The sequence below is a fragment of the Chaetomium globosum genome, genomic scaffold, assembly GCF_000143365.1.
Source record: "Chaetomium globosum CBS 148.51 scaffold_4 genomic scaffold, whole genome shotgun sequence".
NCBI lineage: Eukaryota > Fungi > Ascomycota > Sordariomycetes > Sordariales > Chaetomiaceae > Chaetomium > Chaetomium globosum.
The window spans coordinates 1,197,798-1,215,336 of record NT_165979.1 but is presented as its reverse complement, the minus strand read 5'-3'; the positions used below and the strand labels follow the sequence as shown (position 1 = coordinate 1,215,336).

At 57.2% G+C, this 17,539-nt stretch overlaps 8 protein-coding genes across 8 annotated transcripts; 3 read left to right on the top strand and 5 right to left on the bottom strand.

Annotated features, from left to right (window-relative positions):
• Window positions 1-38: 38 nt before the first annotated feature.
• CHGG_04087 (uncharacterized protein) lies at window positions 39-503 on the top strand (the record flags this gene model as incomplete). Its single annotated transcript, XM_001223300.1, has 2 exons — window positions 39-286; window positions 467-503. The coding sequence occupies 2 exons, from the start codon at window positions 39-41 to the stop codon at window positions 501-503; spliced, it is 285 nt and encodes a 94-aa protein (XP_001223301.1).
• Window positions 504-992: 489 nt separating this feature from the next.
• CHGG_04086 (uncharacterized protein) lies at window positions 993-4,003 on the bottom strand (the record flags this gene model as incomplete). The annotated part of the gene is made up of 2 exons (XM_001223299.1): window positions 993-2,023; window positions 2,083-4,003. 2 exons carry the CDS (start codon window positions 4,001-4,003, stop codon window positions 993-995), a joined length of 2,952 nt encoding a protein of 983 aa, XP_001223300.1.
• Window positions 4,004-5,719: 1,716 nt separating this feature from the next.
• Window positions 5,720-6,796, top strand: CHGG_04085 (uncharacterized protein; the record flags this gene model as incomplete). Its single annotated transcript, XM_001223298.1, has 1 exon — window positions 5,720-6,796. One exon carries the CDS (start codon window positions 5,720-5,722, stop codon window positions 6,794-6,796), a length of 1,077 nt encoding a protein of 358 aa, XP_001223299.1.
• A 238-nt stretch (window positions 6,797-7,034) lies between these two features.
• On the bottom strand, window positions 7,035-9,587 carry CHGG_04084 (uncharacterized protein; the record flags this gene model as incomplete). Its single annotated transcript, XM_001223297.1, has 2 exons — window positions 7,035-7,317; window positions 7,378-9,587. The coding sequence occupies 2 exons, from the start codon at window positions 9,585-9,587 to the stop codon at window positions 7,035-7,037; spliced, it is 2,493 nt and encodes an 830-aa protein (XP_001223298.1).
• Window positions 9,588-10,965: 1,378 nt separating this feature from the next.
• On the bottom strand, window positions 10,966-11,234 carry CHGG_04083 (uncharacterized protein; the record flags this gene model as incomplete). The annotated part of the gene is made up of 2 exons (XM_001223296.1): window positions 10,966-11,147; window positions 11,228-11,234. 2 exons carry the CDS (start codon window positions 11,232-11,234, stop codon window positions 10,966-10,968), a joined length of 189 nt encoding a protein of 62 aa, XP_001223297.1.
• Window positions 11,235-11,291: 57 nt separating this feature from the next.
• CHGG_04081 (phosphoglycerate kinase) lies at window positions 11,292-15,344 on the bottom strand (the record flags this gene model as incomplete). The annotated part of the gene is made up of 4 exons (XM_001223294.1): window positions 11,292-11,309; window positions 13,408-14,153; window positions 14,214-14,645; window positions 15,341-15,344. The coding sequence occupies 4 exons, from the start codon at window positions 15,342-15,344 to the stop codon at window positions 11,292-11,294; spliced, it is 1,200 nt and encodes a 399-aa protein (XP_001223295.1).
• On the top strand, window positions 12,565-12,999 carry CHGG_04082 (uncharacterized protein; the record flags this gene model as incomplete). Its single annotated transcript, XM_001223295.1, has 3 exons — window positions 12,565-12,700; window positions 12,782-12,893; window positions 12,960-12,999. The coding sequence occupies 3 exons, from the start codon at window positions 12,565-12,567 to the stop codon at window positions 12,997-12,999; spliced, it is 288 nt and encodes a 95-aa protein (XP_001223296.1).
• Window positions 15,345-15,755: 411 nt separating the features above from the next.
• CHGG_04080 (uncharacterized protein) lies at window positions 15,756-16,900 on the bottom strand (the record flags this gene model as incomplete). The annotated part of the gene is made up of 4 exons (XM_001223293.1): window positions 15,756-15,869; window positions 15,937-16,490; window positions 16,574-16,664; window positions 16,832-16,900. 4 exons carry the CDS (start codon window positions 16,898-16,900, stop codon window positions 15,756-15,758), a joined length of 828 nt encoding a protein of 275 aa, XP_001223294.1.
• Between the last annotated feature and the right edge of the window lie 639 nt (window positions 16,901-17,539).

Below are 17,539 nucleotides of genomic sequence, written 5' to 3'. Positions count from 1 at the left end.
CCACGACAACACTAATCCTCTCGCACACCACCAACAAAATGACAGAAGCCAACACCGCCCGCTTCAACGAGGAAGCCCTCTCCTGGGACTCAAACCCCTCCGTACAGCTAGCCACAGCCCTCGCCCACAAGGCCTACCTCGCCCGCCTCCCGCCCCCGGAAATCCTGTCAACCTACGACATCATGGACCTCGGCTGCGGCACCGGCCTCCTCTCCCTCGCGCTCGCCCCCTCCGTGCGCTCCGTCACAGCCATCGACGCGGCCGAGGGCATGATCGCCGCGCTGCGGTCCAAACTCAAAGCAACACCCCCCCCACCGCCAGCGACACCACCACCACCCCCAACAACAACTCCGATAACAACAACCCGCCCAACCCATCCCCACCACCCCCACCATTTAATCATGTAAGTGCACCGTCAGTAATTGTGCCATATGACAACCGGCAGGCTATGACACTGGAAGTCCAGGTATCAGAGGTCACTGTCCTCGTCTCCCTTGAGGTAGTGGAAGGTGTCCTGATCGTTCAATATATCCTGCCAACTGCACCCTGCCCTCGTCTGTGGCATGCTTCTTCCGATCGCCGCCGACAGGAAGAAGACGATACGTCCAAGTGCATAGTGCCGGTCGCCAAATGTTGCTGATCGACGTGAGACAGCGTAACTCCGGGGGAGACGTCTCCCATGGACCGCGCGAGAGTAAATGACGAATTCGAGTTGGCTGTCTACGCTTGTAAAGTATGGGCCGTAGGGCGGGGGAGAATGGGTGGTGGGTGGGTGGGTGGATGGCGATAGAGAGAATGTGGGCAGGTCAGTTAGTTGGTGACCCCAAACTTCATGTATTAGTGATTATGTATGTACGTATCGTGACAGGCCCAGGATATCTGACAGGGTGGGCTTCCAAACATTCATCCAAAACGGGGTATAAGGACACCATGGCCAATTCAAGAACACCGCTCCAACACAAAAGAACTCATAAATCCCCAAACGTGACGCCTCACCGCTGCCCGATCGTGTTCCTTCTCGTCCTCTCGGTCTCTCTTTTGGTGGCCCCCGTCACTCTCGACCACTCCTCCCATTCCGTACTAATCTCCATGAGCACGCCGCCCATGACTTGCGCGCTTGCCATCAAACCGTGGCCTTCACCCTCGAGCACGCGCACCTCGCACCGGCGCATCGTCTTGCCCAGCCACCGGACGTTGTCCACGGGCACGCGCGTGTCCCGGCTTCCATGGTGAATCACCACCGGCCGGGTGATGTCGACATAACGGAAGCCAATGGTATGCCGGCGCTCCAGACACACGAGCAGGTCGACCGCAGGGTTGGCGCCCGTTGTCGCCAGCTGCCAGATCGCGTGCGTCAGGCGGCTGTCATACAGCTCCTGCCGCTCGCGGTCGGCAGCCTGCGAAGTGGCCAGCGCCGCCGCCGAGGAGAGAATCGGATCCTCTGACTCCCTCCGCATCCCCTGATAGGACGAGTTGGAGCGGCGGTGACGATGCCCGCCGATGCCGTGACCCTGGGAACCGTTATTGGTGGTGCTGTTTTCCGGCCGGACGCGGTCCATGTTTTCGTCTGCAGCCGGTATGGTGGCATAACTCTTCGAATTCTCGGGGTCGATATTCTCCTTGTTTTCCAGCGCGGCGTGGAACATGCCCTTCGGTTGATCCTTGTTGTCCTTATTCTTCTTATCACGCTTGGTGCGTTTCTGTTTTGGTAACGAACTAGTTATGCTAGAGCTCGTTGCAGTCATGAAGCTGCTGTTGGCAGCCTTTAAAATCGGCGTCGGGAGTGCTCTTAATATCCTCTGACTGGTGGGGATGGCATTGGTTGGGGGTAATGGGGTCTTCTCGCTTGCTCCAAACACGCTCATCTGTGAGGGTGGTATCCAGGGCGCGAGCAGGTGTATCCTGCCGCGGATATGCTGGGGCATTCGGAGTGCGGTAGCAAGCGCATAAATAGCGCCGGCAGAATGCGCGAGGATCGAGAACTTGGTGATCTTGAGAGCCTGACAAATAGCATATACGTCATCTACGGGCCGAGTGTTAGTCATGGATCGAGGGCTAGAATGGCTTTTGAAGAATACATACCAGGCCAGCCCAAAGGCGTTGCGGTGCCCTCGGCATAGGGCTCGCTGTCACCGACGCCCGGACGGTCCGGCGTTATCAGGCGTAGTTTCAGCGTCAGGGCCAATTCGTCGTAGAATGCCGTAATGTACCTCGTCAAGCCCATGCCAACACAACAAAAGACGGCGCTCCCATTCGGGTCCCCGACCTCACTGAAGCTGACGACGCGGCCTGTTTGGGGGTGCTTAATCTTCTGGCTGAGGCGAGGGCTGCATAAGTAGCTTTCCACAGAGTCGTCCACACTGTCGGCGCTCTGGGGCCGCTCGTAGGCCACCGTCGGCTGATCACTATGCCTTTTGTTCACGGTTGCCCCCAGTTCCGCGGCGTCGGGCGTGAGGCTGGGCGCCCCCGAGAGTCGTTTGAGCTTCGTACTGCTGCGCTTCTTCTTGACCGTCGTCCCGCCACCTTCGCTGGCATATCCACCGAACGGATCTGGCGTGAGCCGGCCGGAACGACGGCGGTACTCGGCGCTGGCTTCCCGATCCCGACGACGGCCTTGGGCGACGGCAGGAGAGGGTGCACCGTCGTCGATCGCATGAGCGTCGGAAAACATGCTGACCACAGGCGTGGATGGGCTCATGGCGGGCGCGTCGGGGCGGGGTTTGCCCAATGAGGCGGAATTGCCGTGGGTGAAGCCGGCGGCGAGACTTGGCTGGTCAATTCCTTGACCGTCGGGCTGACGTTGTTGCGCCGCGTCGTTACGCGAGCCTCGAGTGGCGCTAGATTGCTCTTCTAGTTCTATAATCGTGCCGTACGCACCGCCCTCGCTATCCCGTTTTGAAGTTCGGGATCCCCTCGCTGAGGACCTCTTGCTCCTCCGCAGCGACGAATCTCTCGTAGGTATCAACCGGGGATTCGCCAGGGTGTCGATGGGCCCTTCTAGGGCGCTGTATTCTCCTACAGTGAAATCCCCGTGCGATTCCTCGTTTATGATCGACTCTGCGGATAGCGGGTCGAGGCGCGGAGTCGTGGGATTGCTCGCCGAGCTGAGCCTGTTGGTGCTCGCCCCGACGGTCCCGATGCTCGCTCGTTTCTTCTCGGCCTCCTTTTCGCGCAACCTCTCCTTGCTACTCATATACATCAGGCCGCGTTGACTCCGCGCCGTCTTTTTACCCCAGCTATCGTATGACTGTTGCTTCTTCAGGCTGTGGCCTTCCGGTCCGGGGGACAAAGGTTCTTGGCTGCGCTCGATGCTGAGCTTGCCGATACTCTCGCCGCCGGATGTTGCCGAACCCTTACTTGATGGACGAGAAAGCGCGCCGCTACTTCGTCGCGAAAGGATGCCTCGCAGGCCGGATGAATCCCGAGAACTTGGGCTCTTCGGTGACTTGGGAGTCGTTCGGACCGACAAGCCGCTGGGAGGCTTGGACGTCCGGACGACGGGGGCGCTGGCTGCGAGATCCTCTATGGGCACATCCTCCTCTCGTAGTTGCTTCAGCGACGGCTTTGCGTAGGCGCCGTAGTCGACACCAAACGATCCGCCGCGGGAGGGGGAGCCGGGGAGTGACAGCGAAATGGGACTTGCCGAGCCAATTGGGCTTAGGTAGGAGGGGCCGTCAAAGTGATTGCTCACTGGCCTGGATATTGCGGACAGAGAGGTGATGAGGGACGAGATGACTTCGGGCGACGCAGGGGGGAGCGGGCCAACCTGGTCGGGTTCTTGGTCTCGCAGGAAGCGTTCGGCGTAGCGCTCTCGGTCTCGGGTGGACCAGCCGGCGAAGACGTCGTTGTGATCTCGGTCGCGAGTCGTCTTGGCAGGCGGCGCGGGGTGGGAAGGATCTCGGCGGCGGCGTTCGGGAGATGTGTCACCGTGGCGGCCACGCTCACGTTCTCGGGACCTGCGAGGAATGGGAGGCGGGGCGGCAGCGAGTGAGGAATGGTCCATCATGGGGGGAGCGCCGGCGCCGACGGCGTGGGTCGGGTAATCTGGTGCAACTAACCGGGTTTGTCGGCAGAGCCCGGAAAGCGGAAAGCGACGAAGGCTGTTCAGGGGTTGTTCTCACACGTGCGTCTCCAAGTTTCAAGTGGGAGCGACTCAAGATCGCCGGGTTGTCTCGGAGGCATGCGGTGTGAGGTTGGCGGAAAGCTCGAACTGGCTCCTGCAGGTGGGTGCAAACTTGCATGCAGAAGGACCGGGTGTCGATAGAGCGGCGGCGGCCGAGACCAAAACGAGGATCGCAGCTCTAGCTCGACCAGTAAAGGCTAGGGGGGGAGTTGGGATGAAAGGTAGTCTGGCAGGCCCAAGAAACGTCCAACGCTTTTGGGGTAATTCGACCAACCATCAAAAGATGACTATTGTCTCATGCGACAATATCATGAACTTGGCTTGCCTGGTAGCTAGATGATAAGTCAAACCAAAATAAATAAAAGAGCATGCAGAAGCGGGCGCCATGCAGCAAAAGATACCCAGAAGTTTGCTGAGAAAAACCACCCAGCTGCTGTCACGAGGCGCGAATCAGCGGTCGGAAATGTGGGTGGAGCACATTCAGGTCCGGGGTCAAGGGTTTTGTGGGTCCAATTGGCTCGAGGCAGGACTGGTCATGTTGGTTCCGGTCGTCAGAAGGAGTTGCCTGTCTCAGGCTGTTGGGAAAACGCAAAAGTTGGTGTTGTTGATAACCCCTCCGACAGGTCAGGAAACGCCGAGGAAAATCAATGTGTGTCGAATGAGCGGAAAGCCGTGACAGCACAAAAGAAAAACGCGCACTGACCTTGGGATGGTGGCCTGTGCTCCGAACCCCTGAAATTACATGCGGGCAACTCCCCCTAATCCCGATCTGTTTGGTTCGAACAGAAGCCCCTTCGTCCGACAGGCTTCGCAGCCAAAAGAGGGGCAAGGGGGGAGAAATGCACCGACTTATGATCAAGCGTCCGTTGAATTGACCGAACATGATATATATACACATATAGAGCCACGATGCGACTTCTCTGCCTGGCCTAAAAGCGACATTTGAGTAAGACTCGGCTCCTTAAATGCAATTTCCTGACCCGTCATCCGGAAGTTTGGATCAGTGGGCCGGGTCCCCTCCCTTGCCTTTCCCAGGGTGGGGGTTCCACGAACCAGCGGGCAAAGGAGCCGTCTTATTATTCTTCCATTCGACCCAAGGAGAGGGAACGCAGGGAACGAGGGCTCAAAACCACACCGAATGCGTATGCTTGGCCGAGAGTTGCTCTCAGCTGAAATCAAGAAGCGCCAATCACAACCTTAATTGATGCTCCTCCAGTCTTATTTGCCAATTTATCAATTTATCCTCCCGCAGTGCGAAGGGTTATTGCCGGTGCAGACCGCCTTTAAAAAGCCAAGTTCTCCTGAAGCTTGACTGACGTCATATTCCATCTTTTCACAACTGGGATATTGTGGACTGTCGACGCTGGAGCGGCGGATCAAGAACAAGTTGGGCACAACAGAACGATAGATAAAACATAGCAGAACAAGTTTACCCCATGACGCTCTTTGCTGAGGCGGTATGCTTTGGAGATCCGAACTTCCTAAGTCCAGCTCGCGTGTCCTCCCTCAGAGTCTCTAACCCGACTCACCGAACGCCGCCAAGAAAACCAGAAGCGAAGAAGTTATCGACAACCCGATGCTAACAACGACAACACCATGGACATCCTCTTATCTCTCCCCGTTGCATCCTACTTTTTCTCGGCCTCGCTCACATCATGGTCTACCTCGCTCAACCTCCTCTTCTTCTACATGACCTGGTCGACACTAGTGCTCACCCACTCTCCGCTTCAAATCGAGATTCTGGGCATTACAGCACTGCGCATAGCTTTTTGGCTCCTGCCCTCTCTCCTCTTCCTCGCATTTGACACCCTTCTGCCGTCGTTAGCAGAGAACATCAAGTGTAATGGGACATCCGCCCTCCCGCCGCGCGATGCAAAATCCCTTGCCCGACTCACGGGCCTGGCCCTGCTCAACCTCGCTCTCGAAACCGCAGCCGAGGCGGGCATCTCTCTCGGCCTCGCAACCCTCCTCAAGACCCCCGTCTTCCGCACCGCAACCACCCTCCCCCTCCCCTGGCAAATGATCAAACACATCGCTCTCCTCTTCACCGGCCGCGAGATCCTCACCTACTACACCCACCGCTACGTCCTGCACGGCCACCCCCCCAAACTCAAACCCACCAAAAGAACCAAACCCCCCGCCCCAACCCGCACCCTCACCAGCCTCCACACGCAGCACGCCCATTCCCGCGCCGCCCCGCCCTTCGCTCTGGCCCTCAAAACCGACCACCCGCTCCCCTACCTGCTGCACCGCTTCCTGCCTTTGTACCTGCCCGCGCTGGCCCTGCACGCCCACAATCTCCACTTGCTGACCTTCCTGCTGTTCGCGGGGCTGGCCACGCTGGAGGAGACGCTCACGCTGTCCGGGTACTCGGTGGTGCCGGGGATTTTGCTGGGGGGCATGGCGCGGCGGGCGGCGGTGCATTTTCGGGGGGCGGGGGGGAGGTCTGGTTCCGGGAGGGTGGGGAATTTTGGGGGGTGGGGGGTGTTGGATTGGGTGCATGGGACGAGTTTGGGGGGGGGTGTGATGGCGGATTTGAGGGACGAGGCGGAGAAGCACAGGGTGCAGGAACGGGGGGCGAGGAAGGCTGGGGAGGTGGGGGATGCGGTAAGGGATGGGGTGGAGGGGTGGAGGAAGGGGAGCGGGAGGCGGAAGGGGAAGAGGGGGGAGTGATTTAGGGTTGTGATGGATGGGGAATGTATTTGGATGTGGATTGTGTTATGGTCAGGTTGATGCGATGATGTGTTAGTGAATTTATGACCCCTATACCCAGACATTGTGTCCAGTTGGATCTTTTATGAGCAAGATATGATGGCCCGTCTATTCCCGCCAAAACCTTTCTCTCCAATTGTATCCTAAATCTCAGCACGCCGTGTATTTAAGACGCCCAAAAGGAAGCCGGAAGACAGCCTTACGCCCACCCCTTCTTCGCCCGCAACCACTCGACCGTCTCCATACCGGCCTTGACTCTCATCCCGAACCGGGCATCCAGTACAAACCCCTCCGATTTGGAAACCTTATCCAGGTACTCCCGGCACTCATCCACTTTCTGGCGTTGGAACGCCTGGACCTCTTCTGCGGTGCCCTTGGGCCATGAATTGAGGTCCCACACCTCCATCCATGCCACCGCGGCCATTTCGTAGTCGGCGGCAGCCCGGCAGTAATCATCCCTCGTGGGACCTTTGAAGACGGTTCTGCGATTCCATTAATTAGCATTCAAGAGCAGAAAAATAGCCCGGGTTTCAGGATCATACCTGTCCATCGCCAGCAGAGGCTCGACCAAGGCTTTCGCCTCGGCACCCCTGCCCAACTGCCGCAACAGCGCCGACTCCGTCAGCAGCGCAATGGCAACCTCGTCCTTCTCCTCCATGATTTTGGCAAGCTTCTCAGCCGGCGCTGTGCACCGCTCCCACACCAAGAGGGTCCACGCCTTTTCCAGGTACTTGGTCCCCATCCGCTTGCTGCCGTTCCAGAGATAAATCATCTCCACCGCTGGACTGACGGCCACAGCATCGGCAAGATCCACCCCGACTGCCTTCGCGCGCTCCTCCCACTTCTGCAGTTTGCGGCTCACAAACACCTCGAACGGCAGCTGCCGCGCCATGAACCGCTTCTTGCCCGCCACGGTGGGCGCCTTGCGCAGGTATTCCTCGGCGGCCTTCTTATGCTTCTGCGCCTCGGTCAGGAGAACGCCCTTCTCCTTGTCATGATCACCCAACGCCGCAGCCGCGTGGAAAGCATCACGGTACATCTCAATCTCAGCACAGCCCGCAATGAAATAGTACAGCGCGTGGCTCCAGCTGTTGAGCTCGACGCAGCGCAGGAAATTGTCGCGCATGGCGGGCCAGTCCAGCGCGTACATGGAGCTCATGCTCAGCTCGAAGTTGTTGAGCGCCGTGATCTGCCGCATCTTGCTGTCCGTGTTGGCCTCGAGCCGCGCGATCGCCTCGTCCAGCCGCCGCGAGTTGGCCAGCACCCGCGCCTCCTCCAGCCGCCACAGCCGTGAGTCCGGGTACCGCTCGCGCATCGTCGCGAGGAGCGCCGTGCACTTTTCTTTGGGGTAGCCGACGGTTTCGACCTCGTTTTTGTTGCTGTTGTTGTCGGTAAAGCCCGGGGACGTGGGGCTGTCGGGGCCGTGCTCGGGTGGGAGGATGTCGGCCATGCCGAGGAAGGTGTTGTAGTAGTTGAGGAGTACGAGGGCCGCCATCGCCCCGTTGATGTTGGGGAACTTGGTGGCCTGCCAGAGCAGCTTCAAGCCCCTATCGCGGTCGCCCTTGAAGCCAATGACGTATAAGAGGCGCGAGAAGGCCGGCGGTACCATGGAAAGGAGAAGCAGGAGGATGCCGAAGCACATGCTGGCGCCACTGTGAACGAAAACATCAACGGTGGAGTTGAACAGAGCCTTGTCGGGGCCGGATGTGTTTAGCAGCTCTAGCGTGAAGCTGCCGAGGGTTTGTGTCCCGTCTCCGGGGCGCTCTTTGGGAGCCGGACGCGGCTGATCGGTGGGCTGAGAGTCCTTGCTGATCGCAACCCGGCTCAACTTCTCGTCAAGGACCGTCGTATCTTGGTTGACCGCAATCGGCTCACCAGCAGTCTGCGCCCTGCCCTTCGCCGTTTCTACGGGTGATTGATTGCCGCTCTCCTTAACTACTGGCGTTTGTGTCTCGTCGTCGAGATAGGAGAACTCCGATTCGTCAAAAGTCCCGGGCATGGGGTCTTCCGAAAAGCTGGCTCTCTTCACTGAAGCCGCTTTCGTCGAAGCCGCCCTCTTCACCTCACCCTGCCCTATGGAGGTCAAGTAACGAGCCTCGGCTTCCATGATGCCATCCAACGTAACATACGCTTTGCGCAGCTTGTAAAAGCCCTTGATGGCCTCGGTCAAGCTCTCGTGCATCACGCCCACCACAGCGTTCATGAGCTGCGCCTCGGCATTAACAAGGGCAAACTCGGACCCTGGAGGGTATATTTTGCTCCGGCCTCCATTTCCCGCGGCATTTGGCTCGACTGCCGCTGGCTTGGAGTACCAGTACCCCGTGCTACCGGCAGACGCATTGCCCGCCTTCTCCGCCTCTTTCTGTGCCTTCTTGATGTCATTCCATGCCCTATTCTCCGTCTCGTTCAGCCGGTTTGCCGCCTCGGTCATAATTTCTTTCTCGAACCCGAGGATACTCCTCATGAAGCTGGTAACGCCCAGCCCCAGTTGGTGAAAGGTGGAAGCGTCCTCGCGCAAACGCAGCAGCGCTTCCGCGCCGTCGATGTCGTCGTTCATGATCAGGCCGGCGGCGGTTATCGCATCTTCCATGTCGCGAGCCTCTTGCTCCGCGGGGGAGATCGCGGGCTTCGCTTTGCCGGCGAGTGTCGATGTGCTATCGGTCGGGCTCGGGCCGGGCGTCGTGCCCTTCGACGAGGGTTTGGAACTCGCCGGAGCGGACGGGCCGCGAAACCACGAGCGGAGAGCCGACATCGTGCCTTCGGGTCGGTGTTTGTTTGGCCAGGCAAGATGTCGGGTCGGGTCAAGGAGGGTGGCGAGGAAGGGCAAGCGGGGAGTGGATAGTGGTTTTGAGAGGCATGAAGAGGATGAATGGAGACAAGGAAGGATCGGATGACCCCAGCGACGGAGGCTCGGAGGCAATAAATATCGCTAAATGCAGCCGGCTTCACCGGGTTGGTTGCCAGAGGCTAGAACAACTCGAGCAACCCTGTTGTTGGAGGCTGGCTTCGGTCCTCGCAACAGCCCTACCCTTGTCCCAACGCGCCTCAATCCTGCGAGCGAAAGCTGACGACGACACGAGCAACCCCACCATGAATGTGAAGCTGGAGATCCAGTCGGGCCAATGCCCCGCTTACCGGTTACGATGGAGATGACGGAAATGCATTTAACGGCTTTGTCTTCCCTTGCAGCCGGAGTGCTTATTGGCTCGCTCGCCAATTCCTCGAGTGCATGAAAGAAATGAATGTGGAGGAAGTGACATCAACCAAGCTTTCCAATTCTTTCTTGGCAGGCGCGTGCATCTTGGAAAGTCCGAAGGCTTGTGCGCGTTGCCATTTCTGGAAGACCTGACACCGCTTGAGCGGTAAGAAAAGTGGTTTTGAGAGTATTGCAACCCACGTATAAACGTGTCTCGGGTTCTAGCAAAGGAGAGGACTTGCGTTGGCAGTTAAGATAGCTATTTTTTACAGATTAAGTACCGACAGAACTTGCCTACTGTTCGAGCCGCCGAATTTGGCAGGGCGGGCAGTGCCGCCATTTTCGGGCGTCTCGACAATGAGGGCAAGACGCCGCTGACGCTTGCCCCACACAGCGCATCGTTGGGGCCAAGTCTCAAGACCTGGCATTGCACTCAAAAACAAACGTATGCTTCGGAAGCCTCGACAATCACCGAGCCGAGTTCATATGTCACATGGTTTGGCCGCAAAAACATTGTCTTTTCTTTTTTTTTTTTTTTTTTTTTGTATATATCGCCGTTGGGCTGTATCGATCAGTAACATGGCCTCCGCACTGAGAGCACCACCCGGTCGGGGACCAAAACCATACCGCATGTCGGTATGTGCTCAACAAGACAAGGAGAATGGGAGACCGTAGAGAGCGAAGCTGCGAGACCAGCCGAAGAGAAAACATTCTGAATAAGGCGGCCGATAGAGAAACGAAACGGGCAAAAAACATGACAGAAAGCCACTGGCCGACAAGCTAGACCTTTAGACACGCCCCATACTACCTCCCCGATATCCAGCATTGAGATGCTCAGGCGGCTCAGCTCCTAGGGTCCACGACCACAGAACTTGGCAAAGTTGGCTTCATAGCTAATCTGCGCGCCCCTATTGCTCGCAAGCCACCGCACGCGTCAGCCAGACTTGTGCCAGCCGCAAACCTGCGTGGTGTGCGCATGGTCGTTGGTGAGATCATTGACGGTGCACGTCCACGAGGCCGAGCCGATATTGCAGACGTACGTAACCCTTGTGCCAGCGATCGAGTAGAAGTCGTAGCCGGCGGCGATACCACCGGGGTTGTACTGGTTCTTGAGAGCTTGGACGGCGATATCAGTGGACAGGTGGTGTCATTAGCGGACGTGCCGCAGTAGCTTGTTGAGTGAGACACAAAGGTACCATGCATTTGGCGGCACGGCTTGAACATTTGCTTGACAATGGCACACAGTCAGTGCAGTATGGCCTACCCCTCTCCGGGGTTCTAATACAACAAATGCCCTGACAAATGTCATCTTTAATACGCTTGCGGTTCGAACGACGAATACCCGGTAGCTGCCATCCAATTTGAAGGCAACTCAAATACTGGTAACAGTCTTCGAACCTTGAAGGGCGCCTGAACCCTGGGTTAGAACAGTAGTGTCGCGGCTGTGAAAAATGCGAAACTTTATCGAGGTTTTGTTTAGGGAATGGGTCGCAAATGGGGGATTGGGGGCATTGATCGGCACCCCATCCGAAAAGACTTCATGAATGGCATCCAATGACTGTTGCATGTATGTGCCTTGGGTAAATTGTTACGGTCGGTCTAGGCGTGAGAGGCTGAACATACAAGACCGATTAAATTCGGCCCGTACTCGGTCCCGAGTCCCGAGTTGTGATCCTCATACTCTGTCGTCCCACGTAGAGATAATCAAGAGAACTCTCTCCTAACAACGCGTTGAATGGTTGGTATTGTAGCAGGCGTTGCGCTTGAAAAGGCCATTCCGTGCGCCAAAGAATCAAGAGTTGAGACTCGGCTGAGCCAAATGCTGTGTATCAATGAGACGCAGAAGAGGCTCTATCTATGCGGTGGGCACGGCGGGACCGTTCTGCACACACACACACACACACACAATTCATTCCGCCCGGCGGGCCTAACCCGAAAGGGCAACTATCATGCAATCTACTAATACATATCCTAAAATGGATCCTGGTCTCATGAAGCCTGTACATCCTCCTTTTCTGGCTTATCTCCTTTGGGACCGTTCTGCATGACGTTCAAAAGTAGCTCTCGGTTTGTAACTCAGGTAGTTAGTATGAGACTGGCCAAACATTAAAAAGTTGTGCCCACCCCACCTGGCTGGGATCGGGGATGTGGTAAGCAGCCGCAGATGGAAGGGCCGTGCACCCAACCGTGATCGCTGCTGCCCCACCAGCCGGAGCTGTGCGAGCACTGCGGAAGGTGCGAGTTGCGTCCCGCCTTGTCAACCTGGAGCGAACCAAACCCCGTCAAACCGCCATCAACACCATCGCGCAACCCCTACCGACTTACCTTCAAGACATCAATAACATTGAACCCCCGTTCTTCCCAACCGCGGATACCGCACAAAGCTGACCACCCAACCTTCAACTCCTGACCAATCCGACGCCACCTTCCACGACATTCCCTGCGCTTGCTTGGCCAGGTCTTGAGCCTCCCGCCTTTTTGACAGCCACTACCACGTCACCACCGAACCGAAGAACTCCGAACCCCATCCACAATGACGTCCTCGCAAAACACCACCAAGAAGGACGACAAGGCCGCGTCCGCGACCCAGGCCGAGCAGCAGCCGGCCGCGGAGCAGAAGCCGGCCCCGCTGGAGGAAGACGACGAATTTGAGGACTTCCCCGTTGATGGTGCGTGAAAACAACAACAGGCTGGGGGTTGGGCTGGGCCGAGAGCCCGTGCCAACAGATGCTGACGATGATGAAAAATAGACTGGGAGCAGGAGGACACAGAGGCTGCGAGCGGTGGCGGCGCGCCGCAGCGCCTGTGGGAAGAGTCGTGGGACGACGACGACACGACCGATGACTTTTCGGCGCAGCTCAAGTACGTTTATGTTTTGGCTTCTCCTATTCCCTCGTATCATGATGCATGTGCTAACGGCTCGTACAGGGAGGAGCTGAGGAAGGTGGAGGCGTCCAAGAAGCGGTGATTCCGGTAGTTTGCGAGGGAGGAATACGTACATGGGAACATGGTAGCACTTCACATTGTATTCTCAACCGGTCCGTCGTCACACGGCAGCTCGTGCATGGTTATAGTTACAGCCGTGTGATCGGGGAGTATTAACCGACCGTGACTCCCAAGACAAGACGGCGAAGATAGGACCACTGGCATCAGCCCAAGCATGGAGCGGTTGCAACAATGGAAGCTCTCCCATTCAAGCAAGAGGCCCGGGTTCATTATTCGGATATCATGATAATTGCTCCAAATGTTTGCCACTAACGGCCCATCACAAACAAAGCTGATATTCATAGCATCGCCCGCCTAATTCTGTTACTATGGCCGCGCAACTTCCTGCCCAAAACGTGACAGTAACCTACTTCCGCTCGCTCAGCGCGACAACACCCGGCAGCTCCTTGCCCTCGAGCAGCTCCAAGCTGGCGCCGCCGCCAGTCGACACATGGCTGAGCTTCTTCTCCACACCATACTTGGCCGCCACGGTGGCGGTGTCACCACCGCCAATGATGACGATCTTGCCGCCCTCGGCCGCCGCGACGGCCGCATCCAGGGTGGCCTTGGTGCCGTTGGCGAACTTGTCGAACTCGAACACGCCGGCGGGGCCGTTCCAGAGGATGGTCTGGGCCTCGTCGATGGCGGCCTTGTACAGCTTGACTGACTCCTCGCCGCAGTCGAGGCCCATCCAGCCGTCGGGGATGCCCGAGGCGTCGGTGGCGGTGCCGGTTTTGGCGTCCGGGGCGAACTTGTCGGCCGTGATGTAGTCGACTGGGAGGACGAGCTTGACGCCGTTCTTCGCGGCCTTCGCCTTGAGGTCGCCGACCGTCTTGGAGCCGGCCTCGTCGAAGAGCGACGTGCCGATCGACATGTTGTCGAGCGTCTTCTTGAAGGTGAAGGCCATGCCGCCGCAGATGACGAGCGTGTTGACCTTGTCCAACAGGTTGTCGATCAGCTGGATCTTGTCCGACACCTTGGCGCCGCCCAGGATCGCGAGGAAGGGCCGCTTGGGCGACTCCAGCGCCTTGGCGAAGTAGTCGAGTTCCTTCTTCATGAGGAAGCCGGCCGCCTTTTGGGGGAGGTCCACGCCGACCATGGAGGAGTGGGCGCGGTGGGCGGTGCCGAAAGCATCGTCTGTGAGTTGTCAGTAACAAAGGTCTAGGTGCTGGTTGTGACGAACAAGTGGGAACGTACTGATGTAAATGTCACCAAGCTTGGTCAGCCCCTTGCGGAACTCCTCCACCTTGGCCTTGTCTGCCTTGATCTTGTTACCCTCGGCATCGGTGCCCTTGCCCTCCTCCTCGATGTGGAAGCGCAAGTTCTCAAGCAGCACCACGTCGCCGTTGTCGGCCTTGTTGACAATGTCCTCGACCTCGGCGCCGACGCAGTCAGGGGCGATGGTCACGCTCTTGCCCAGCAGCTTCTCGAGCTCGGGCACGACAGGCTTCAGCGAGTACTTGGGGTTGGCCTTGCCGTCAGGGCGGCCGAGGTGGGACATGAGGACAACAGCCTTGGCGCCATTGTCGACGGCGTACTTGATGGTGGGGATGGCACCGGCGATGCGCTGGGGGTTGGTGACCTTCTTGTCGGCGTCGAGGGGGACGTTGAAGTCGACCTGTGATGGAGCTACTATTAGCTTGAGGCATGGCCTCGCGAAACAGAAATATCGTGGGGGCTATCGGAACGTACGCGGATCAGGACGCGCTTGCCCTTGAGGTCGACATCCTCGATGGAGAGCTTGTTGGCCAGAGACATCTTGGTAGATTTGCAGCAATTGGCGACAATAAGAAGCTCTTGGGTGACAATTGGGGATTGGAGACAAGCTTATCGTATTTTTCCGGTCTGATGGCAGGTAAAAAGACGCAGCATCAAGCGAAGCTGAGCCGACCCTGTCGGAATGGAGGGGTAGAGGGGTAATAAAAGGTGGTGGGGTCGCTGTGAAGCAGTGACGTCGGACGATGGTTGGCTGATCCCGGAGCTTGCTCTCGATGATGATGACACGAACGGTTCGGTAATTTGGGACCAAAGAATTGGGAATGTGTTGCTATCTCTTTCCCCATAGGCAGGAGATACAAGCAATGATTGCCTCCATGCTTACCAGTCCTCAATGGTTATCGGATTCGCTCCCGGAAGCTCTAACCATCGAAGTGGGCTTGGCAAATACCAGTTCTGGGAAGCAGCTCAGCTCCGATTTTCGGCTATCCAGGTTTCGTCTCAGCAAAAAGGAGAACCGAGCTTGGATGAATGTCACAACACGCTAATTTCAGGACACGACCGCAGTCGCAGACTTCAAACCATGCCGTGGGATTGGGAGACCCTACCCATGACTTGGGGCACACTCCTGCTAGGTCACCGGAGGAAGGTCTCTCTCACTGCACAAGACGCTTGGTGAGTACTGGGAACTGGAGAACCGGACGCAAACTCGACATGTCACAGTCCGAGATAGTTTTTTTTTCATATATTGTTACAGAGAATCCTTAGAGAATGACGAAACAAACGAGGACCTGCCCAACTCCATTCGCCGTGGTAGGTAACTGGCGCGCAACCCGAGCCCCAGTTCGTTGCAATTTCTAAACCCAAAGAAAGTCGTGGGAATAAAATGAAAGAATAGATAAACAGGACTGCACCCGCCGTGGCGCTGAATAGTGCAAGTCGAATGTTCAACGCTACCCCGTTATCGTATCAACCCTCACCATCGTATGATAGCCACAAATTGTATTTTTCCTTAGTCGAGGCTTATGGCAACCGAATGTCGGATCGTTCAGGGACGCGATTCTCCTGCGCGTTCTCAGCCGCATTGGAAAGGGAGAGATATGCGGTCCAAGCAATGCCAACCGTCGATACGAAGGGCTAGAACACGGCTTGTCGTCAGCGGAAGCCCAGGAACAAAACCGGTTTTATTCCAGGACGAACTCACCAGTTGGAACTGGACCGGCATAAGCCGGAAGTTGATGACTTGCACGGCAGGCCAGAGGGCGTAGTTTGCCTTGAGCGTCGGCACATACATGTCCCGCATCTTCTGGTACACGGCCCTCTTCCCGCCGCCCTCGGCAATGGTCATGGCCGTGAAGAAGGCGGCGACGCCGAACGGCGCAAAGATGAGCTGGTCGAACGCCACTCGCTTCATGGCCGGCATGAAAGCGGCCATCTTGGTGATGGGAAAGGCACCCTCGAGGAACTTGAACCAGCGGAACTGGATCGGCGCCATGCAGAAGCCGTAGGCCATGAAGCGGGTCAGGCGTTCGAAGTCGAAGGGCGGCGGTAGGATCTTCGACTCGGGGATTAGCTCCCGGTTGCTGAAGGGGTTTTTGCGGTCGAGCTCGTGAATCTCAATGGCAAGGGCATCGTCGCGGGGGTTGAGGCGGCCGTTCGGGTGTTTGCGCACCGCACGCTCCCGGATCGACGTGATGGTCTGCGCAACGGTGTCGGCGACACCTCCGAGAATGGAGTTGGTGACCATCATGGTGAGCACTGAAGTTTATGCATCGTCAGTATGTCTTTGGGTTGTAGAGGTCGGCGTCTAGGCGGCCGGCAGTGTTGGGGACTGGACGTACGAGGTCGCTCATCGTAGTACGAGTTGAACCGGCTGGTGAGCCGGGCGAAGAGGGCCATCTCGATGAAGAAGATGATGGCGTGCAATAGCGGCTGAGAGTTGACGCATTTCCGTTAGCAGTGCTGCGGCAGTGAATGACGGTGCGAGGGTTGGCAGAAGGCGATGGAACTTGGGATGGAAGTTGAAGCCAGGAACCCCTGGAGGAGCGGCACGCGACCGGCCCATGCGGCGGGACGAAAGCGAAGAGAGGAACACTCACGATTCGGCCATAAATAAATCTGCTATTAAGGGTTCGAAGCCAGCGACGACGGGTCAACTCCCAAGACATGGTGAAGACCTTGGGTGTAAATCCGATCCAAGACCGGTGGTATCTGGGCCCGCCAGAATCCCAGAGAAGTGGTCAAAATGTTGGCACGTCGATGACGAAAGCTGGCACAGGGGTTGATTGCCAGCCCTACGAGAGCGGCTGGGGCAAATGACGGCGACCGAGAGCCAGGGCCCACAAGACTGCGTGCGCTTTGGCTTGCGGTTGGTCTTCGCTCCAAGTGTGCTGTTAAATAAATTGGAACGGTTGATGGGGCAAGGAGAGACAATGATGGGCGGGAAAAGCCAAAAGATCAAATCTATGAGTTGAGTTGATGCCGAAAATGAAACATCTGCAAAGTTGGACAGTTCACCCTGATTCTGATTGAGGCTGTGTGCCGAGCTGCCGATCGCATCGCCTGCAACCAAAATCCGACCAAAAAAATGGATCGGATTTGCAACAATTCCATTCCCGGCGAGCAGGCACGCACCGGATGTTAACAACCTGCGTTGTCTCAAATCGATTTCTAGGGAATTTACACTACACTTTCTAAGCACATCCCCATATATTTTGGCAATCAGAAAGTGCAGTTATAACATGCAAGCGCCAATTTATCACCGGTCTCAAACCATCATGGACACAAACACAGGGTTAGGGTTCCTG